At 41.0% G+C, this 24,299-nt stretch overlaps 1 protein-coding gene across 1 annotated transcript in view; it reads left to right on the top strand.

Annotated features, from left to right (window-relative positions):
• Positions 1–14,805, top strand: part of LOC120558496 (chromobox protein homolog 1-like) — a 47,421-nt gene extending 32,616 nt beyond the window's left edge. Inside the window, exons 4-8 of the mRNA XM_039799515.1 lie at positions 5,950–6,118; positions 10,437–10,660; positions 11,047–11,212; positions 12,968–13,013; positions 14,783–14,805. Coding sequence (XP_039655449.1) covers positions 5,950–6,118; positions 10,437–10,660; positions 11,047–11,212; positions 12,968–13,013; positions 14,783–14,805 — 628 coding nt within the window. The remainder of the gene's footprint in view (positions 1–5,949; positions 6,119–10,436; positions 10,661–11,046; positions 11,213–12,967; positions 13,014–14,782) is intronic.
• The last annotated feature ends 9,494 nt before the right edge of the window (positions 14,806–24,299 follow it).

Genomic DNA, 24,299 nt, shown 5'->3' with positions numbered 1-24,299 from the left:
TTAAACTTCACCTGGGGAAACTGACTTCACTTTCAGAGGCTCGGTGCAGCTCAGTCGCTCCAGTCTTTGCCAGGATGCAGCGCCACCGCACGCAGACTTCGCTGTCACGGCCGGTGGTAAAGTTGGTTTTATATTGGACGTTGGATATTCGACACATTTGAAAAATCTATTATTCGGCTTCACCTTCCAATATAAAACCAACTTTACCACCGTCTGTCACAGCTCGTTCTCTCCTCGCTCGCTACGCAGGAAAGCTACAGACACTGTTTTTGACGTGATTTAACATAATATTTTGATGGAACGGGTTGCAAAAATCCACATATAATTAGGAAAGTGAGGACTGCTGTGATCTAACATAATATTTGACGGAGCCTAGGGCCCCTTGATGTCCTGTGCCCCTGGGCAAGTGACCAGTTGCCCTAATGGTTAATCCGGCTCTGCTTTCTACAATGAAAATCAAATATTCTTCAGAAAGTTCTTCCCAACTCTGTTGCAGAAGTTCCCATAAATGTGTGCCACTTGTAGGTTGCTTTGCTTTCACTTTTCTGTCCAGTTCATCCCAAACCAGCTCAATGGGGTTTAAGTCTGGTGACTGTGCTGGCCACTCCATGTTTTTAAGCTTACCATCTTGTTCTTTTTTCCTAAGGTAGTTCTGGCATAGCTTGGACTTATGTTTTGGGTCATTATCTTGCTGTAGGATGAACCCCTGACCAACTAGGCGCATACCAGAGGGTACTGCAAGGCGCTGCAAAATGCTGTGATAGCTGTTTGGTTCAGGGTGCCTTTCACTCTGTACAAATCACCGACCGTGTATCCAGCAAAAAACTAGGGATGCACCGATCCGACTTTTTCAGTCCCGATACCGATACCGATGCCAGGGCTTTGTGTATCTGTCAATACCCGATACCGATCTGATACCATTGCTGAATTAATAATAAACTGTATACCTTCCTTCCACCATGTGGAAGAGACTAAATCCACCAGACCTTCCTGACTAAACATTACTTTCCTAACTAAGACAAAATAACATAGATGTAATGTATTTAATTCTTATTTATTTGTTATTTAAAAAACAATTGTGCATTCAAATCGAAAATATAATGTAATCCAACTTCTTAAAATAAATTTAAATAAATAACAATAATGGGCCTTCAATAATGGGCCACCTTTATATAGGTTTATAATGGCTTGTTCTACTGTCAGGAGTACATAAAATATCACAATAGAATATCATCATGTTTACTAAAAGCTTTTATTACTAAAGGGTTTGGCTCCAAGACATTATACAATAACTTTATATGAAGGAGAATCCATGAAACAGTTACAGAAGCTAAACTATTTTTATTGTGCAAAGTAGTAAAATAAACTCCAATCGAATGAGTAGCCTACACATACAAACAACTTTAACATTGTTTCACTTTCAAAACAAAATAGTTGTAAGCTAGCTAGTTGTATAAACACTACCTTGGCCACAAGTAAGTAAGGTTGTAGTGTGGTTATAGTGGGGGACTGAACGTAGCTCCGCTGTCAGCCTCCTTCGCTGTTTGAATAACGTTAGTAGGTTGGCGGACGTATTTCAGCGAGGCAAGGCATCTTAAATCCAGAGTTTTAATCATTGCTCTGAACCAGTCTTTCTCAACGGTCTGTAGCGGGACCGAAGGTGGATTGCGTTCATAACGTTGCTCCGCTGCATGCTTGAAGTGACATGTCTTTAACGTTAGCACAGTAATGTTAGCACGGTAACGTTAGCACGGCAGAGTAACGTTACGGTAACGTTAGAGCGACGGGCAACAACAGTGGCTAAATTATGTCCGATTTTTTTAGAAACAAAAAACTTCGGAACAACAGACAGCTCCTCTCTTGAGCACACGTTCTGTTGTATCTCCGAGAAGAAAGTTAGAAGAAGAAAGAAGAAAGTTATCTCCGGTCTTTCAAAGAAAGACCGGAGATAACTTTCTTCTTGGTTCTTGAATGTGCAGTACCGACAGTCTGTTAAGCTGGAAGAGGCTCCCTCTCCCAGCTTAACAGACTGTTATGCTACCTGGCTAGCTAGCTAGGCTAGCCGCTATAATGTTACCCAGCATGCCGTTGGGCGGTGTAGCTACATTTGTAAATGTAAAATGATTAGTGTTAGAAACTGTTTAAGTCACAAATTGACATATGCTATGGTGTTTTATTCTTTTAAAGAGAGTTATTTGTGGGTTATTAATTATTGTGTTATAAAGTTACTACCATGAGTGAGAAGGGTACACAGTTAACAGGGGTCCCGGTGCTGCAACGGAGAAAAAAAAAAAAAACTGGATCGGCCCCTGGATCTGTTAATTTTTCCGATCCCTGATCCAGCTAATTTTTCAATATCGGGGCCGATATCCGATCCTAATATCGGATCGGTGCACCCCTACAAAAAACAGCCCTAGACCATCATGCTTCCTCCTCCATGTTTGACAGTTGATGTCACACACTGAGGAACCATTCTTTCACCTATTCGACGGCGTACAAAAATCAGTCCATAACACTTTCTTCCAGTCTTCAGTAGTCCATTGGCAGTGTTTCTTGGCCCAGGCAAGCCTCTTTTTCTTATTCTGACGTCTTAGCAATGGCTTTCTTGCTGCAACTCGACCTATCAAACCTGCAGCTCCAAGTCTTCTCTTTACAGTCTAAACTGAGACTTGCTTATTACGACCACTATTAACCTGTGCTTGAAGCTGTTGTCCTGTGAGCCGCCTATCACGCAAGCTGTTGACTCTCAGAAACTTGTCTTCTGATTCTGTTGTGGCTTTGGGTCTGCCAGACCTCTTCCTGTCAGAGTTTCCCCCAGTTTCAAAGTGCCTTTTGATGGTGAAGAATACTGTACTCACTGACACCTTGACTTTCTTCGCAATTTCTCTGTAGGAAAGATTAACATTCTTAAGTGTTATGATGGTGTGATGGTTATGGACATTTCTGTTGCCTGTTGTTGTTGTTTTGTATGTTTCCTGTTTTGTATATTCTCTGGCCTGTGTATATTCTGTTGTGTGTGTGTGTGTGTGTGTATATCTCTGTTCCCTGTTGTGTGTATTTCTGTTTCCTGTTTTATTTTGATAGTCTGGTTTTCTGTCTTGTCTCGTCTAGTTTTACTTCCTGTGTTTTCCTGCCTTTGTTGATTACCCTGTCTCTCCTAATGTGTTTCACCTGCTGTGTCACCTGCCCCTCGTTACCTCATTACCTAGTGTATTTAGTCCTTGTGTTTCCTTTGTCTCTTGTCAGATCGTTTTGTGTCTGTTTGTGTCCTTGCCCTGTTAATTTGTGCCTTTTTGGAATCTTCCCTGCATTCTTTTGTGGATTTTTCCCTGTGTTTTTCCAGTCTCTGTGCTGCCGCTTTTTGTTATCATTAAACCTTCGAGCTCAAACCTCCTGCCTGCCTGCCTGCCCTTTCTCTGCATTTGGGTCCTATTATCCCCCGCCAGTGTAACAGATGGTCTGTCTCTTTTCCATTGTTAATTGCCTTTTTCCTGCCATTTTTATGGCAACACACTACTTTCTGCAGTACAATACTGTTCATATAATGCTCACGAGGGTATGGTACCACAGTGTGTTCCAACAATACTTTTATACAAACAGAGGGGGTTGTAAGTAATCCAGACAAGTTGGAACACCTGTGGGAATTGTTAGCACCAACTTTCAAAGCTTGATCAACCTCCATTGCTGCAGAACAGCTTTACATTGTTTACCCATTTCTTGTCCCCTGAAAAAGGCTTTTTTTTGTAAAATTCTGAAATGTGCATTATTTTTTCAGTTTTGGGTAACCTTACTTTTTTTTAACCTCAGGCAGTTCACCACTTAGGCTACCTTTGTACCATGTCAAGCTATTCATTGGACAGACTGCTAAAATTTCAATAAGGGACCGTTTGGTATTTATGGAATGGACCACCAGAGGAAAATAGGGGAGGGTCATGTCTTTTCATTCTTTATTGAGGGGAGTGTCATCTAATATTTTTCAGTCCAGATGGGGGGTGGGGGGGTCACCCAACATTTGTATTCATGAAACAGCAAAATTTCACAGTGGCTTGTTTGGTGCATATTGTTCCATGTAGCTCTTAGTCTCGGCCCCCGCTACCAGTCAGATGGGTCTGACCCATGAGTTTGCTGTGGGGCAGGGGGAGCTGCCCCCTGGTGGCTGAAACAGGTAATTGCATTGTTAAAAAAATTAGTGGAATAATTATGTCTGGCACATAGACTGTATAACAGTCTATCGTCTGGCATGATCAGATATTTTATAAATATCTTTAAAGTGCCCATATTATGAAAAAAACACTTTTTCTGGGATTTGGGGTGTTCTTTTGTGTCTCTGGTGCTTCCACACACATACAAACTTTGAAAAAAATCCATCCATGCTGTTTTGAGTGAGATACGGTTTCTGAATGTGTCCTGCTTCCAGTCTCCTAGTGAGCTGTTCAAAATCGGCCTCGGGACTGTGACGTCACAGTCCGAAATGAGCTGGCTAACCACAACCGTTAGCTCGTAGCGTTAGCGTTAGCCGGCTAATGCTAGCGCTAGCCGGCTAACGCTAACGCTAGCATGCTACGTCGTTCTCAATAGCAAAGCACTGCTACAACACACACAAGTTCACCATAATCTACAAAAGAACTACTTACATGTGCGCCCTCATTTAGAAGTCTCCCAACTAATCCTGCCTTGTAACTGACCAAAGTTGGAGAAACAGGCTTTCTTTTACTGTCTCTAGAGTTAGCTAGCTGACATGCTCTACATCTGAACTACTGCGCATGTGCGAGTGCAATCAAAGATAGTACAGAAGAAGAAGATGAAAATAGGTCTCACTCTGTAGCTAAAACAGAAACCAGGTGAAAAGAGGATCTGCAGCAGTGAGAGAGAGCTGTGCAGTACAACAACAATAGTGTGTTTTTTGAAAATTAAACCATGTAAACCTATTCTGGTAAAACCTTAAATACAGTTATGAACCTGAAAATGAGCATAATATGGGCGCTTTAACACAAAACAACTAAATGGTGGTAGGTAATACATCTGATTTCATATACTGCTTTAGTAAAAAAAAAAGTATTTCCTGGCTGACGATGAGAGCAGCAGGACGAAAATGATATGAAGTCTGGACATCTTACCGTGCCAAGGTTGCAATAAAGGTTTCCTAAATGCCACATTTGATGTCAGCTTACTAATTGATTGGGGGTTTTGTGTAGATTTGGACTTGTATACGTTTATTTCACTTTGTTTAAACAGCAAAGTGGAGGAAGCCTAGTGACGAGTCCATAGCAACCAGTTTGTGTGTTGAATGTTACCCAGAGTGCCTTGCTGAATGGTCTCAATATTTTATAGTTTTATTTCATGTGAATACTAGTTTACTAGAGGAGTAACTTAGTATTTCAAGTAATGCAATAATGCAAGAAGTGTGCATTTAGTTTCCATGCTTATTGTGTTTCCACAACAATGTTAGTGAGTAAATCTACTGAAATGGCCCCCACACCATAACAGAGGAGTGGGATGCGTCAGATGAGAATGCAGAGGTTTAGACACGTATGTCATGGCTGTAAAAAAACAATGGTAGTATATATTTGCTAAGCGCAAACCAGTGCAGAAGGTATCGATAAGTTGTTGGGGGAGGGTCATGCCTTTTTTCCAAATTGTTTTGGAGGGTCATAGGAATTTTTTTACTGGCGAGGGGAGGGTCATGTCTTTTTTGGTTAAAGGTCCCAAAACTCCTCCGGTGGTCCCTTAAATAAATAATGAACAGTCCCTAAAAAACTAGAGAAATTGGGGTGTTCTAAAAATTTTGACCAGTAGTGTATATATCGACACTAAGTTGCAGCCCCGCAAATAACCTTTCAAAATGGCAATAGAAAAAAGTAATAATATGAATTAGCAATTAGAGTGAGAATGTATTACCTAAAAACAAAGCCTGACAAAATTTTCTTCTGTCTGCACTCACCTTTCCAGTGAGGATAACACATGGGAGCCGCAAAACAACCGGGACTGCCCCAACCTTATCGCAGAGTACATGCAGAAACACAAGGAGAAGGATGAGAAAAAGGAGGGCAAGAGGAAAGTTGTGAGTGAGGCCTCGGGAGACTCAGAGGAGCGAGGGAGCAAGAGGAAGGAGGAGGAGGTGAGCGAAGGAAAGAGGTTACTCCAGACTGAAGAGTCCCAAAAATCTATTCTCAATATTAATGAATGCACACAGAGGGTTTCACAAATGTCTTTTAGGATTTATATATAAATGACTCTCTACATTACAATATACACATGCATAAAAAATAGTAGGGGTGCAATGGATCACCAAACTCACGGTTCGGTTTGGATCACGGTTTTGACTCACAGATCGGATACATTTTTCAGATCAGCACAAAAAAGGGAGAAATTTAAATTATTTATTAAAAATATAATAAATGTAAATTGCTGCTAAACAACAAAAAAAGATGAGAAAAGGGTATTTTACAATAACTTTGAATGCACCAAGAGGTTAACCCGTTTCAAGTTAACGCAACATTTACGATATATTGTGCAGCCCTGGCTACAACTTTTAATTTGTGCCTAAAGTAGACTAAAGACCGTTTTACAGTTGTGCACAGGGTCCACGCAGAGCTTTCGCCGTAGCCTAGTGGCCTGATGTTTATACTTGTGCGCTGGTGTGTACGTCGAGCCGGTGTGTGTGTGTGTGTGTGTGTGTGTGGGGAGTGTGTTGTAGAGCGAGGGAGAAGTGAGAGAGTGACGGCAATTAGCTTTGGAGCAAGTACTGACTCTAGAGTCATAGTGAGGGAAACAGTGTCTCCCCTGTGTTTTCTGACCAAGGTGGGAAATCTGTAGCAGGAAAAGTTAATCCTCTCCTTGATTTCACATTGTTTATAGAGAAGGAGAACTAGGAAATGAGCTGGGGGAAATACAACGCTACCAAGCCATGGCTGAGCGACGTGCATCGCTGCAACGTGTAGTTACATTTTTCAAGAGCTGCGCGTCAGGCTATGGCGTTGGGTCCGGTGTAGACGCAGATGGGTCTGCGGGGCTTTGCTGTCGATTTTACACACTACTATAAAATGGCCTTAACTCCTTGAATGGTATGATTATGACAGTCTCAGTTCAGAGCAGTGGTCAGTAAATGTATATTTTTAGGCTGCTTACGCATTCAGCCGGTCCGCGATCGTCTGCCACGCTTTCTCTTGCTGTTTCATTACAGCGGCCGTGTTTCTTCTTTACAAATAATGTGTTTCACTTCATCAAACTTCCATAAGAAGCTGCTGCTAACTCTGTGTAAAGTATGCAAAACGCGTATTCTCTATTTTAGCATCAGTAAACCTGTTATCGACCTCGCGGTCTGTTGATGACAGCCGTGACTGCTCATCTATCCAAATTACTTAATCCTGGCCCGACCTAGTCGCTGCTCCTCAGCCTGACTCGACCTAGTCGCCCCTCCTCAGCCTGACTCGACCTAGTCGCCAGGGGTGGGAATCACCAGAGGCCTTACAATACGATATCATCATGATACTTATGTCACAATACAATATTATTGCGATTTTAAACATATTGTAATATTATGCGATATATTGCAATTCATTAACTTTTTCCAACTTCAAATTATGTCCCCAAAAGGAAACTTTGTCAACATCTGTTCAGCTCACTTCAATTGTATTGCTGCAAAATCAGATTGTCAAGCAGACAAACTGACCTACACATATATAATAAAAGATCGATACTGGCCCCCGTGGCCAATAGATCAGAGTTTTGCTGGCCCCTTCTACATTTTTACTCGCCCTGAAAGAAATGTCATAGCTGTGATTGGCAAAGGACAAAAATGCAGGAAAATATATACGCCGCACCTACCATGAAGCTTCAGAAAATGGTTATAACACAGCTAGCCACTGCCACTGGATGTTGTGCCATTAGCAGCAAAGCTACTACATCAACTACATTTTTCCAAGGGCCAGAATTTTTTTTAAGCAGACACTCCAGGGGCCGGACTTTCTAATAAAGAAAATAAAATGATACCTAATACGCAATTAATGCTATATTTTTTACATGTATTAGTGTAAGCAAACCCCTAAAAACATGGAAAATCCATAATGATAACTAGATAGGCTACTTAACTAGAAAATGATCTCAGATTAGGGGGCAGTTCACTGAGGAGTGATGGTTAAAGTCTTGAGTACTGAAACGTAATCAGTGTCCTGATTGGTGGAAAATGCTTACAGAAAGAAAGGCCTGTTGTCAGGAAAAAATGTCACTGTCAAAGAGCCTGAAGTGAAAAGTTGTGGAAAACAGCAGCTGTAATGATGAATGGACTGATAAGCAGGCTAGCATTCATCCTGTATGCCTCATTTGAAATAAGACAATGTTGTTGCTAAATAATACAACCGGCAACATTATCAAGAATGAAGAACGCGGTGTCATTGACGTGCATATTAAGTAGCCACATGTATTTGTTTTGGTCTTATAATACATCCATAGGTTTACCGCTCCAGCGGAGAGGATGGCTCGTTTAGACAGCAGCTACGTTTACAAGAGTTTGTCCAAAGTTCAAGATTGGTTGCAAATTAAGATAAACAGACTACAAACTGACATATTTCATTTTAGCTCGTTTGTGAAGTCGCTATTTGCAGAGTAGAGCTGTGTTTGTGGACAGCGCAGACTGAGATATCGATTTCTACATGTTTATGCCTGTACAACAGGTAGGTGGGTATACTGATAAGTATTGACTCTTTAATCATGGAGGTTTTATTGTAGGCTACCTACTTACAGTAACGAGTGTAGCGTTATTTCATCTGCGCCATCGGCGGTAAATAATCCTCGGTAACGTTTCCAGTCAGTTACATGTGCTGAAGTAACGCACACACCTCGGGCCCTGCTGTATGTGTGTGCGCAGCGTGGGCATTGCTGTTCAGAATCCAATCTATCTTCCAAAATGCAACGCTTGTATCCAAATTAATTGGTTATAAATTACCTGAGGTGAAAATGTGAAATGTTAACATTCACACGCTTCGTGCCACTCTGTGTGACGTTTGCTGATGCAGCAGACAGAACCACTGGCTAATCAACTAGCCCGACATACGTTTTTACTGGCCCCGGGCCATCGGGCCATTGCTTATGTCGAGCCCTGCTTGGCGTCTGTGTATCGATACAGTATTGCCACAGAAAATATTGCGATACTATGCTGTATCGATTTTTTTCCCCCACCCCTACTAGTCGCTCCTCCTCAGCCTGACACGATCTAGTCGCTCCTCCTCAGCCCGGCTTGGCCGTCGTGAAACAAAGAACGCCAGGATACTCTGATGGGACTAGGTCAAGACTTGCTTTATCGGTTATCCTGAATTCATAAATTCTACTTTTGTGCAATACCCCTCTGATTGGAAAAACAAAATACCACTTTAACAACACATTGATTTCATGTAATTCTGAGCCATTTGGTTACTTGTCAACAAACCATTTCTGTAAACCTGGGGGGTTACCTAACACTATTTAACATTTTTCAAATGAAAATCTTTTGCTATGTTTACACCTCACGTCCACACTACTGAGGTTAGAAGCAGAGTTTCCCCTACATTGGTTATACTTGGGCGCACCACCCAGGTAAATTGAGACCCGCCTAGGTAGATAAAATCCAAATTCAATTTTCTTTCCAAACAACGGTGAATTTTTTGCAGCGCACACAGACCTGCTGCCTCCAGCCCCTTCCCCTTGCAAAGTTGCATAAATATGTTTGAAATTATTTTGACAACTGAAATTAATTTTTTTGTTAAAGGGTCATCGTTACTGAAAAAAAGGTACCGTTGAATACCGGAACCAAATTTCAGGCATTGGTACCGGCACCGGCAAAAATGTGAACGGTACCCAACCCTAGCCATATGTAATATAAAATGAAATTAACTGTTGACATGATGACACAAAATAGTAGTGAGCTATTTAAATTAGCTGCATACATGGCTAAACGTCATTTGCTCTAACCAGTGTATCACCCTGTGTAACATTGCCTCGTCCGCAGCAATCCTGCCACAATCGGTCCCAAAACATCCCAGTTAGATATAAAATGGCATAACGTTAAACATATTCTTTGTAAATCTTTACAATTATTCCCCGAAAGAACCAACCAGGTCTGCCTTGTTGCACGATCAAAACAAGGCAAGGAACATCTGGCGATTTTCTGGTAAATGGATTATTCATTGTTGATTGAGGCTACTGTGCACGTAGCTTGTAGCTCCAGTTAATGACTTTTGTGGCTTACATTTTAGTAGTTATTTCAGTTTTAATGCAGGAGATACTTCACACTCTGAAGTCCTATGGATTGGTCACCTCATCAGCCCTTGCATTTTCTCTATTCAAACAGAACATTTTAATATAGTAAAACATGGTAAACTATAATTAACTCCCACCTCCCATTAGTTCTTCTAGCCCTTGTATCATTATCTCTGCATGTTTCCCCCTTGGGTCTACCAAAGGCGCCCTCAGCAGACGTCAAGCTGGCGACCGTAGCAGGAAAGAAGGGCAAGAAGGTGGAGGAGGAGGAGCAGCCTGCAGCACCTCCTGCAGCTGCAGAAGCCGCCACAGCAGCAGCTAAGGAAGAGGAGGAGGAGGAGGAGGAGTGTGTGGTGGAGAAGGTTTTGGACCGCAGAGTGGTGAAGGGAAGAGTAGAATTTCTGCTGAAATGGAAGGGTTTTTTAGAGTAAGTATGAGTCTATAATATTATTTATAATTGCAAATAATCTACAGCATAAATTTCGGCATTGTGTCGTGCCCTCAAAATTGAAGGTTTGGTATTTTGACACCAAGTTGCAGACCGGCAAATAATCTTACAAAATGGCAATAGAAAAAAGGAGTAATACGAATTAGCAATTAGAGTGAGAATTTATTGCCTAAAAACAAAGCCTGACCAGATTTTCTTATTATTATTATACTTATACTTATATTGTTTATACATCCATTTAGAGAATGTGTGATGTGCACCAACAACACCAAAACAAATTCCTTGTATGTGTTAAAAAACGTACTTAGCAATAAAACCCTTTCTGATTCTTCTGATTCTGATTCTGTCTGCACTCACCTTTCCAGTGAGGATAACACATGGGAGCCGGAAGACAACCGGGACTGCCCCGACCTTATCGCAGAGTACATGCAGAAACACAAGGAGAAGGAGGAGAAAAAGGAGGGCAAGAGGAAAGTTGTCATTGAGGCCTCGGGAGACTCAGAGGAGCGAGGGAGCAAGAGGAAGGAGGAGGTGAGCGAAGGAAAGGGTTACTCCAGACTGAAGCGTCCCAGAACAAAAACAAAAAAGGGAGGAATTTAAATGATTTCTTAAAAATGTAATAATAACATAACAATAATAGCTTATTTTACCAGTAAATTGCTGTTAAACGACAAAAACAGATGGGAAAATGGTATTTTACAATAACTTTGAATGCACCCCAAGGTTTACCCGTTTCAAGTTAACATTTAGGATATATTGTTAATTTGTGCAAATGATTAGTAGCCTAACTCCTTGAATGGTACGATTATGACGGTTTCAGAGCAGTGGTCAGTAAATGTATATTTTTAGGCTGCTTATGCATTCAGGCGGTCTGCGATCGTCTGCCAAGCTTTCTCTAGCTGTTTCATTACAGCGTTACAGTTGTTTCATTACAACTTGCCTGCAAAATGTAGAATATTTTGGAATTCATAAAAGTTGTGAAGAGTACATTTGCTTCCACAATAACATGTCTGCAACTGGCACATATTTTCCTTCATTTTGTCATGAATGATTGTACGAAGAGTTAAAATTGTGAGTGAGAGCAAGTCCAGGGTTTAAAGAAGCTTGTTTACTAACTCTCTCTCTCTCTCTCTTGGTTTGCAGTGGGAGTTAATATGTTACTTAGGAAATGTATATTTTAGCCCATACGAGAGAGAGGGAGAGACAGTGACTATGTTTACAAGCTGTCAATTTTCGGGTTAAGGTCACTATTCGGGTTTCTGAAACATTCGGAATAACCCGTTTACATGCGTGAGCAGAGAGAGTTACTCCTGTATACATGGAATTTGTAATCAATTGGCAATATCCCGATGTAAACGGCGACGCACGGTTAGCGTGTCTGACGGGACGAAACACTGCTTCGCAGAACTTTTCGGTCACCTTCTTATAAATCTCACTATCTCGGTACTTTCTGCCGTCAACAAAAGACATTATATTCATGGTTTTCACCACCCTAATAAAGAAATTGGTTTCCTCCTCGCTCCAAAAGTGTGGTGCTGTGCTGCGTCTCGCCATGTTTACCTCTACTTCTTGTTTACTTCCGGTATATTGCGCGCAGGTTTTCTGGCGCATACAAGAAGTTCCTCTACTCAAAGGACCAAGATTCCTTGCGAATAGAACATGCGCAGAACACAAATCAATGTTCCTTTTGATGGGGATATGCCGATACATGACCAAAGTTTCGGGTTAGAAAAGGGGTAACCCAGGGATCATTTTCGGGTTTTTAAAAACAGGAATATGAGCATATTCGTGTTTTTGCCGGTGTTTACATGCCCGTGCGGGACCGGGTTATTGCTAATATTCCAGTTTTGAACGGGTTATTGGCTGCTTGTAAACGTAGTGAGTGAGAGAGAGTTATGTAGGCTACACATCATATTTTAGCATTGTAGATAAGTGGTTGTAATTGATCTTCATGGTAAATTTCCTGAGTAACATTATCTTCTGCTCACTTTTAAGGCAAAGAGTAGGCTACAACTGTTAATTTGTGCAAATGATTAGTAGCCTAACTCCTTGAATGCTATGATTATGATGGTTTCAGTTCAGAGCAGCTGAAAAATGTACAATATTTTGGATCTTTTAAAAGTTATAAAGTACATTTGCTTCCATAATAACATGTCTGCAACCAGCACATATGTTCCTTCATTTTGTCATAAATTATAGTATGAAGAGTTCAAATTGTGAGTGAGAGCAAGTCCAGGGTTTAGAGAAGGTTGTTCACTAACTCTCTCTGTTTGTCTGTTGCTATAGAAACGGAGAGGAGGAGAGGGACCCAAACGTCACCACTGTCAACACTGTGACAAATCCTTCACATCATCTGGATATTTCAAGATTCATCAGAGAGTTCACACTGGACAGAGTCTACACAGCTGTGATCAATGTGAGGCAGCTTTCACACGCAAGGATACCCTAAAAAACCATCAACGCGTTCACACTGGAGAGAAGCCGTACAGCTGTGATCAATGTGGGGCAGCTTTCACACGCAAGGATACCCTAAAAAACCATCAACGCATTCACACTGGAGAGAAGCTGTACAGCTGTGATCAATGTGGGAAAACTTTGTCTTGTAGTAGTTACCTTAAAAGACACCAGCGCATTCACACTGCCTTATGAACATGTTTTCAGAGCCAAGCTGTTTCCTCCTGCATGTATGTTATTGTGGCTACGACTACATATTACGCTCCTTTCCTTTGAAGGGTTAGTCCTGTTAGAAGTGGGTCAAATGCTGTGTGTTTTAATGATTACTTTTTTTTTAGGGATAATAGAATAATTAAATGATATAAATGTAAACGAACTAGGAGGGAGGTATATGTCTGGTAATGTACACGGATTGTAGTTAGTTTCTTGAATTTAGCAACGTTAGAAATGGGGACCAGGTGTCTTCAAAGGCTGACATTTGCTTCCTTCTGTGTGCATTGTATTTTTCCATTGAAATGTATCCTGAGATTAAAATTGTCCAGTGATTGATGTGGCATAAATTCTTTGATTTCCGGTTTTGGGGGACTACTTTCTTATCGACAGCTAGAGAAATGAACAACAGATTCCTGAATTTTTGCGGGATGTGGATTTCGGAGCTGTCACCAAGGAGGCAGAGTGTTGGAGATGACGGGATGCTGTAGCTCAGGGTGGTGGACAGTGTCTCAGTGACCGTGATCCAGAAAGTGATCCAGAAAGAGTGAACTGGTTGACAGATAGTCATAGATTGTGAACAGATACCTGTGTTTGCTACGCCCATTTTGAACATTTTAGTTTTGGTGATGTGAGTTCTGTTAATGACTTTATATTGTATAAGCTGCAGGTTTGTGTTAGCAGTCATGGAAAATGTATTCTTACAGATGTGTTCGCAGTAATCAGGGGTGGGAGACAAGGCCAGATCAGTTTCCCACTTGGTTGTTGGGAGTGTTATTGTTGTATTTATACAGCATATTTCCACCAGACTCTATGTAAATAATCAGGACTTTTAGCGTGTATAGAGCCAGCATATCTCCACATGTAAATGGGTGAATTAAGGGTTTATTTCAACCAAACCAGAGTGGTGATTGTTGGAACAGTGGAAAGATGAACCAAGACGGCTTTTGATAGTTTTATTTATTTTCTGTCCACTTTGAAATAAGTGTGTTTAATAATCATAAAATTTCTGTTTTAATTAAATGGAGTCTGGTGAAAAAGTGAATAAAAATTCTCAAAATGAATCTATATTCTTTAATTTCTCCATATACTTCGACATTACATGTCATTTAGCTGACGCTTTTATCTAAAGCGACTTACAATTGCTATATATGTCAGAGGTCGCACCCCTCTGGAGCAACTAGGGTTTAAGTGTCTTGCTCAGGGACACATTGGGTGATGTATCGCAGTGGGAATCAAACCCAGATCTCCCACACCAAAGGCACGTGTAATATCCACTGCACCATCACCACCAATTTTAGTTATTAAAATGCTGTACATTATTACACAAGTACCTCGAGTTAAGTACAGTATTTGAGTAAATGTACTCATTCCAGTCCACCACCAACTGATTAATAAACTGAATGTGTATCTGATGTTTCCCCTTCTGACCTCCAGGTGGTGACGTTCTTTCATTTTAAACTTTTAATCTGAAAAACCCTGACTTGGAGGAAACAGGAAGTCTTGTTGCTACACTGTGATGTGTGGCTGGCCGCGGGATATCTGTGTTGTTTGTTATTAGTGAGTTTTAAGAAGACAGAGCTCCAGGTAAACCTGCACACAATCAGGTAAACACTTTAATAACTGTTCTTTTACACGGCATTCAAAGAGAATAGAAGACAGAGCTGCGCATGCGTTAGCTTCCCATTCGGCAGTTATTAAGGTTCAGGGAACCTGAGCAACTGTCTGCTCCGTTTGTTGCTCCTCTATAGCTCAGTGGACTCGGTGTGATTCGGGGATGAAGTTGTAACATTGTTACATTTTTCTTTTGGTTCGGTTTGCGTCACACTGCACTTTATCAAACGCAGCAAACACTGTAAACACACGTCACGTGGTGGAACCAGTCGCTTGTTGATTGGACAGAATATCAGAGGGAAACTCGCCCACTCTTCTGCTCTCAGAAATAATGAAGCGACACTGAATTTATAAGGTCTTGGGTTTTCTGGTTCTGCTTTAGTGTTTCTAATATTTTTGAAGAAGGTGAACAATGTGAGCAGATTACAGTGTGTTGCCTAAGCAGTGCAACAGTATACCCTGTTGGCTGTATCATTAAATTCTAATTAAAATTATAAAGAAATAAAATTCTTATTGTTTTGTTATGTTAAAGAGGAGTTGGAGCAGAGTGTCTGTTAAAACCTAGGCCACTGTTTTGAGGTAACTGTAATCTTAATGTTAGCTGACTCTCTGGAAAAGACGAATGTAAAAAACGAGTTTCAGGCATTCACATTTATTGGGGGAACTAACCTGCACAGGTAATCCCTTAAATCAGATATTTAAGTCCGTAAACTGTGTGAAAGGTTGAAACTGCAGGCTAGTAAATGCTCTGTTTTTGGTCCACTTCCTGTGTTTGGGTCGGATCGCGGTCCCACCTGAACCGGGACCTCCGTTTTCAAGCGGTCCAGAGTTCTGATTTTTGATCTGGACCCGAGTTCAGATGAGCTTTCACACTGTCCCAAACAAACCCGACTATTTATAGCGGAAGTATTTTGAGAACAGTAAAGTTATTATTGTAAGTTAGCACACCTAAACAACGTAGTCTGAGTGAGACAGGAAGACAGCTGTCTCCGAGATGACGTTATCTTTTTGCATTCTGTAGAAATGGTGAATTTACTGCTCGCAGCAATTTAATAAGATATAGTGTGTAGCTTTTGTTTTATATCTAGTTTCGGCAAAATAACTTTTTATTGAGTTTCCTGTTCCAGTGAAATGCTCTGAGTGAATTTAAGCTGGGCTTTTATTGTGAAGGGTAGACACCGAAAAGCCAGCGTTATGGTAGTGTTTGTTTTTACCTTAAGATGTATTCACGGTTTAATATGATGCTGTTTTCTCCAAACTACTCAGAGTTCATGTAGTAGCTAGGAAGGAAATGGAACTCCTGAATATCTCTGCGTGATTTGATTTGTCCTGAACAGAATCCAGAGTGAGTCCAGCAGCCCCAGTGGAGATCTGCTGGACTTCAGGACCAGAGAGGAATGGAGGACAACCAGAACCCGGAGCAGCGGAGCAACCAGGTCCCCAGAAGACCAGCAGCAGACTGGGACTCTGATAGCAGCCATGTTCAGGTCAGTGTTCAGGACACAACAACCACTCTACAGAAATAGGGGGCTATTTCACAAAACCTAGATAGCAGATTAGGCCGGGGTTTCCCAGGTATCCTGGATCTATTAAGCCTTGACTTGGTTTCACGAAAGCAGAGGCAGATAAGTTACCATGGAGATTTATTCTGTGCAGCTATCCCAGGGATGCACCGATCTGACTTTTTCAGTCCCGATACCGATGCCTGGGCTTTGTGTATCTGTCGATACCCGATACCAGGGGCGTAGGAATGAGTTTAACATTGGGGGGGGACACATATCAGAAACATGACAGATCCGTTAATGGTTTGAACAGAAATATGTCATAAAAACTACACTGCAAAACATTCACCAACATACTTTATTCTACTAAAAAGATACATTTGTAAAGATAAAGGAAAACACATTTTGAATGACAGTAATTCAGTAATAAATATCAACTCAATTCTTTAATTGCAGGCCTAATCATCCAGTTTTGTAGATTAATAAATAACATATTGATCAAAATTTGAATTAAAATTTTCTGAATACATTTTCTTTTCTTAGTTGTATCTTATGCTTCAATGAACAGATACATGTTAAGGTGAAAGGCAAAAACAGCATCAAGAATTTTAACAAATAAACCAACTTGTTTTTACTCTCAAGTGTGATATCCTTCCACATTTCCACTAAGGTGTGTGAAGGTAAAGGTAAACGAAAAAGATATTAGAATGGATGTAATGAACTGATAAATATCAATTCTTATGTAGTTTTTTCTGTCACAAATAAAAGTTGGATAGCACTGTACAGTCCTGCGTTCAATAATTTGCGTGCTGTGATTTGTTTTTAGTGTCAAACATGTGCCGTGGCACACAAAAGGTTGACAAACACTTGCCTAGGCAAAAGAGCCTAAATGTTTTTTCCTCTTGTCATTTGCAGCCACAAATTTCTTTCAAATTGACTTCTTGTCCAGTAAGTCAAGTTTATCCTGATGGATAATTCGCCTCTGTAGTGGTCCTTGGCACTTTTAGGCTGATGTGCCTCAGCTCCTTCAATGAAGCGTTTTGGGGGTGGTCTGGTCTGTGGAATGGTAATGGGCTTAACAAGACTGAAACACAGCCGTCGCCTCTTCAAACAGAGTTGTGAAACTTGCCTCATCTCTTTTGGCCTTGAGTGAGGTCCTAACAACTTTGACAGCAGCCCTCATGCCAGCAATGGTTTCAGTTCTCTTCTGAAAAGAGATGTTCAGGCATTCAAGCACACAAATCACTGGTGAGGCAAAGATGAGACCCAGAACTGTTTTGCCTTTCCTAAACTACCCTAGCAGGCCATTAGCAGTAGATGCAGTATTTGAGGCACCACAAGCCATCTCCTGCAAGCTCGCCAGCACTGACCCATACTGTGACAAAACAGCTGTGATGGCTTTTCCCCGTATTGTCCATCTTGTGGGACACAGGGATTTTATTGCAGTGCATGATGGATTCTCTGCATGTGCTATTGCTGCATGGATCGTCTTAAACTTCCCTGAATGAGACAAAAGGACTCCAAGCTGGTTGACCCAGTCCAATGAATCTCTGATCAGAACAGAGGCTAAGCAAGCTTTCTGTGTGATTAAATTAGTACAGTGGGCCCCACAATGAACATAAAGTGCTAGTGGCTGCTCTTGTTTTATCAGTGCCTGTGCACCAGCATGCTTCCCGGCCATATTAGATGCCCCGTCATAAGTTTGATCTCGTAAACCTTGCCTTGGTAAGTTTAATCTCAGCAGAACATCTTGAACTACTCCAGCAAGGCTTTTTCCTGTTGTATCAGAAACAGAATACAAACCAATGAACTCTTCATGGGGCTTCAGGTCATTGTCAACATAACGCAGGCAAATACTTTCTTGTTCTTGCCCGGAAATGTCTTGTGTTCCATCCATAATAACTGCATCCTGAAGAACTGGTAGATCTCCGATTGTATCAGCTATTTCACTAACAATATTGTTGCTCATTGTAGACAGAATTTCATTCTGGATCTGTGGACTGATGTAGTCTTTCTGGGACCTCTGCAACCATTTGGCTAAAAGGACATCATCCTCTGCCTTGTCTTTCAAGAGCTGATAAAAATGACTCTTTTCATCCTCATGTCCTCTCAAGGCCTGTCCCTGCCGTGCCAAATATTTGATTGAACTCACAATTTTCCCCAGACAGTGCCTGTTGTCTGCTTGTTGATTTGCCAAAGCACTGGACAACTGTGCATTTACAGGACGATTTTCTTGTGCAGTCACAGAGACAGCATGGCGGTTTGTATGACTACTTTCATGTGCTTTAAATTTTTCAATGGCGTTTTTCCAATTTTTGAATTCAGAATTGATAAAGGCGGGCTCTGATTTTACAGCAAATGGTGTGAGTTTGTCCTGGTAAATTCTCATGCAACAAAAACACCAACCCCCCTTCTGCACTGCATCATCATGTAGCCAGGGAAAGTCCTTGTACCACCGCTCTTGGAAGGAGAGAGTTCTGTTAGACAGAACTTGAGTGTCAATTAATTTTGGGTGTGGCTGATATGACTCTGTCCTCTGTCCCCTGACTTCAATGTCTCTCAGCTGTCTGTCCCTGCTCTGAACACCCTAAAAGGAAAACAATCACAATGTCACACAATGCGACGAGACTGCAGTTACTACAAGCACCACAACTCTAACCCTTTAAGGTTAGGTGAATAAGGTATAGAAAATACTGATGGGAAAGCTAGTGCAATATTAAAATTTTGTTATATTATCGTTTAAGTGAAACCATGTTCACTTCTTATCATGATCAACAAACTAAAATCACCTCACCCTTCATTTAACACCTACCTGCAGCTCTGCAGTGCTGGCTCTCCCTGCATCACCCTCACCACTGTTAGTTTCCAGCTGAACTTCATCTGATCTCTAAAATGAAAGCAGTGGAGATGAATAAGGTATAGAAAAATACTGATGGGAATGTCAAGAACAAGCGAAAAACACACAGACAGACTAACTCCTTTCCAGATGTAGGAGATGTGTAATGTTACTCGTTTTCAAGTTACATGGGTTAAGTTAATAGAAAAATCATGTTCTTTTACAATCATCTTAAATACTGTTTTTAGTGTCAAATCGCTTTTGTCCATTACTTTACTGGAAAGTCTGGCATATTTTCGCCAGCCAACGTTGCCTAGTTATGTTAATAGTAACAACGGTTACCTAGCAAGAGTGTACTAGTTAGCTATGTTGAATCACAACATCAGCTTAACATCAACAAGTCTAACGTTAGACAGAAACTATAATTATCCTCCTGGACAAAATTATTACAAACTCACATTTCCTTTCTTTCTTTTCTTCTCTAAAACTGAGATGCTGCTGTCTTTTCATCTTAACCTCTGACCTGTCGCCTCTTGCCAGCTGCAGACTCCCGCTTCTCAAACAGTCTGAGCCATTGAGGGGGCGGGCTGGTGACAAGACGCTGTGTTGCGCTTTAAAAATAAAAGCAAGCGAGTTAAAGATTTCAAAATAAAATATATTTCACCTCCGCGATATAATTTTTGGGTGGGACAAATGCGACTGTCTCCAATATCCCCCGGTTCCTACGCCCTTGCCCAATACCACTTCGATATCGTTGTTGAATTAATAATAAACTGTATACCTTCCTTGGAAGAGACTAAAGGCACTAGAGTTTCCTAACTAAGACAAAATAGCATAGATGTAACCTATTGAATTCTTATTTATTTGTTATTTAAAAAAAACAATTGTGCATTCAAATCTAAAACAGAATGTAATCTAACAGTGTATTGGTCAAACATATCCATGCAGTTGGACTGCAGGGCTTGAGCTGCTTGCTGCAACCGGGATCTTCACACTCAAACTCTTGCATTAAGCTGCTCTTACTTGGTGCTGCTGCTGCTTCCACCTGCTTCCTTTTCGTGTGGCTCTGCAGCCTCTGATGCTCCAGCTGAGCTGCTCCTCAAGTCTTCCTCTAGTTCCCGTGTCAGTGTATTGTGCACACGTAAAGTATCTGAAACAGAAATAAAACATTTTAGTTAGTTGGGCTAAATATGAAAAACTTGAGGCTGATTAATGTAATATACAAATGTATGTATATAAAATATATATACATACATACACACACACACACACACACACACACACACACACATTTGTATAAAGAATGTTTTAAAAATGTCTCATCTGATCAATTACCGTAGTAGTGTTACTGTGGAGAGTAAAACAATCTATAATATAGACCTAATGTAATGAGTTAGTTTACAGTCTTACCTGTTTTTATATCTCGGGTCCAGCAGGGTGGCAAATACATATAGGGGTTCATCTTCCACAGTGTTGAAGTGTTTGTTGACCGCTTGAAGCAGGGTTTTAGTATCTGCATCGCCTTTTTTAGCCAGGATGCGTTTGAGGACGGTGACAGCTGGAATGATGTCGGCAGGGGAGGCAGTCGATGAGCTTACTTTCCTTGTTAGCTCTTCAAATGGTGCTAGAACAATCTAGAAGACACTGTGTCATCAAGCAGGTACTATTCCACCTTGTTTTGACGTCTTGTTGCAGGCGTTTAGGTTGCATTTGCATCTGGAGCTGGATATCTTGCAGCCGTGAATATGTAAGTGGAGAATGTTTAAAATGTTCCACAGTTTGTCTACCGATTGCAATGCCATCACTCACACTCCGTTATGACAGTAGTCCCTCATTGACTACAAGCTGCAATGTGTGAGCAAAGCAGCCTAAGCTCTGCACCCCCCATGTTGTCCATGGTCTTTTCCATGTTCCTTGTATTGTCCTGGAGTGTGAGATGCACTTTATTCAAAGGAATGTGCCACTGGTCAAGCATCTCCTTAATTGCAGCCGAAATGGTATCGCTGGTGTGTGAACCATGGATGTTTTTTTAGCTTGAAGCTCATTGTCTTTATGTCTTTATATCTTTAATCTCTTTTTGAGATGTGTTCGCACACTTTTTTTATACAGTTCTGGAAGTAAAATTGGGTCTAAGTATTCCAGTAGGCGACAAAAGCCCTCGTCTTCAACAGCTGAGCATCTAAAACAGTGAATTCTAAAACTTTCTGTGTTATTGCCAATGCTTTCAAGCTTTCTGTCGGAAACTTTTCACTTCGTTGAAGTGCATTGGCCAAAGCTGGGCTGTATTGTCTCCTGCTGCTTTGGTTTTGTTGAGCTGCAGGAATTTGGCATGCTGCTTAGCATGGTGCTTTTGTATGTCCTTGATTTAAATTGGTAGTATTGTACTTTTCAGTACTACCACCACCCCTCGAAACATTTACTTTGCAGACATTGCAAACAGCCGACGAACTAGTTGCGTGGCAAGCGTGAAATATCTCCACACAGCCGACTCTTTGGCTCGCTCCATGTTGCTTAATGGTTAACTCAACTCTTCCAGCATGCGACACACGTGCTGCTGACGAATGATGTAGGATGTGCTGCGATGTAGAAAAAAAAAAAAACTGGATCGGCCCGTGGGTCTGTTAATTTTTCCGATCCCCGATAAAGCTATTTTGTCAATATCGGGGCTGATATCTGATCTTAATGTCGGATCGATGCACCCCTAAAGCCTGGGACACACAGGGCCGAAAATCGGCCATTGGATGGTCTGGCGAGGTCAGTGACTCGAGTCTGTTCGGTGTGTCCCGTGGTGTTGTCAGTCTGGGGGACTGTCGGCGTTCATTTTGGCCGACCTGACATGTTCGGTCGGCGGCAGGGCAGTCGGGACTCACCCGGAAATGGGGAGCAGAATGAGCGTGACTAGAGTCTCTCAAAATCTGATGAAAATCTTTTAAACTGACCTTTGTCGAGCTGAAATGAAGACAGATTCAGGAACTGCATGGCCTATTTCTCGCTTAAAATGTTTTCAGAAACATGTTTCAGTGAACTATTTTAGTACAATATGAGATCAGATTCTGAACGGCCGCCATGACAGTCTGGCTTTGAATTTCTGGAGAAAACAAACCCATGTGACGCGTTCGTCCAATCAGCTGCCGGTTTTCAATTTTTGGGCAACAATACAGATTAGCGCCGCCTGCTGTTATGGAGGCGTATTACGTCTCGTCTCTTTGGTGTGTTCTGAGGGACTTTTTGGACCAACACAGGGAGACTGATCATTTCGACTGGCTTTTCTGTCGACGGTCGGCTGTCTGGCTGGTGAGTCCTGACTTTTAGCTATCCTGCTCATGACCAGGCTAACAGCCATTCCTGGAGCCTTTTCTGTTCACTCAGCATTGGTTTTACTTTATTATTAATAGCCTGCATTAAAATACAACAGGTACATATTGCTGTTCAGTTAAGTCCTGTTATTATTTTGACATTGTAACCATTATTTAAATAAATATTCATGTGACAGCCTTATATGAAGACTAATAAACTGCTGTTCATATTGTTGTTAGAAGTTTGGTGAATATAGTATGACAGTTGTTAATTAGAAAAGGCTGATAAAGTTTTTAATGTGTTTTAAATGAAGTCAGTGATGAAGGGTAATATATAAAGTCCTATACACGTGTTTCTATAATGGTTCTAACAACTGCAGACTGGTCAGAGACCAATTCATCTTTTTAGATGATTTATTTATTTTTATATTCTTTGACAATAAAGGATCATGTACAGTATATTACTTTTCCATGTGCATTGTATTTGGCATTCTTAGCACACAGTCTGTGTTCTGTCCAGTAAACGGGGACTATAATTTGTATAATAAAACCTATCCTAATTGTACAATCCTCCTTAGTTATAGTCTTAGTTCACTGGACCAGTAACTATACTGTATAGTGATGATAGGCTACTGTACATTCATGAAACAACAGGGAGAGGACACCTCAATGGTTTTTGTATATATTATGTTATATTATTATATTTTGCTGTTTTTTTAAACTGATGAATACACTGTTACAGTCATGTTTACAGTGTGCATTGAGTTTATCACTTAGTTATCGTCATAGTTTCTACTTTTCAGAGGCCAATTTCTTCAATGTCTTTATTTTCTATGTCCATATATACCAACCCAGTCTCACGGCAGTACGTGAAATGGTCATGTATTTTTAAATCTATTGATTCGTGTTCACAGGGACGTTTTTGTTGTTTTATTTTTTGGTGGCCAGAACGAAATGGTCTATAGGGAGATTCACGGGGAAAGCAAAAACCACACCCCAGGGGAGGACGCCTCACACGCCATAACGGAACGGTTAACGGGGAAACAAAACGCCACACGCGGGACGTGATCCCCGGTCTCTGGCGTGAAAGTCCGGAATTATTTGACCCATCCACCTCCCCAACCAACCTCCTTATGCGGATTTTTATTTAATACTACTCGCTACCGCAGACGTGCTGTGACCACGACATATGCTTCCCATTTAAATACATTACTTTACATTTTGTCCTGGCCACCACGAATTAAATGACAAAAACGTCCCTGTGACCACGATTCAATAGATTAAAAATACGTGACCATTTCACGTACTGCCATGAGACCAGGCTGTATATACGAGGAAGTAAAGCATATAATATTTAGAGAAGGAAACTCTGCCTCTTTAAAAACAAGTGGCAGATAATAGTGGACGGACTGAATGCTAGTCTAAAAATATACATTTATGAACTGCTGCTCTTAACTGAAACCATTGAGGGAGTCAATTGTCATTTGCACAAACAAACAGCTGTACACTTAGCCTTAAAAGCGAGCAGTAGGAGTTAATATGTTACTTAGGAAATGTATATTTTAGCCCATACGAGGGAGAGACAGAGTGAAAGAGAGTAGGGCTGCTCGATTATGGAAAAAAACATAATCACGATTATTTCGGTCAATATTGAAATCACGATAATTTGACACGATTACTCGTTAACTTCTGGAAAGATGTTGCAA

Source organism: Perca fluviatilis, chromosome 5 (assembly GCF_010015445.1).
Source record: "Perca fluviatilis chromosome 5, GENO_Pfluv_1.0, whole genome shotgun sequence".
Classification (NCBI taxonomy): domain Eukaryota; kingdom Metazoa; phylum Chordata; class Actinopteri; order Perciformes; family Percidae; genus Perca; species Perca fluviatilis.
This window is presented reverse-complemented; position numbering and strand designations above follow the sequence as displayed.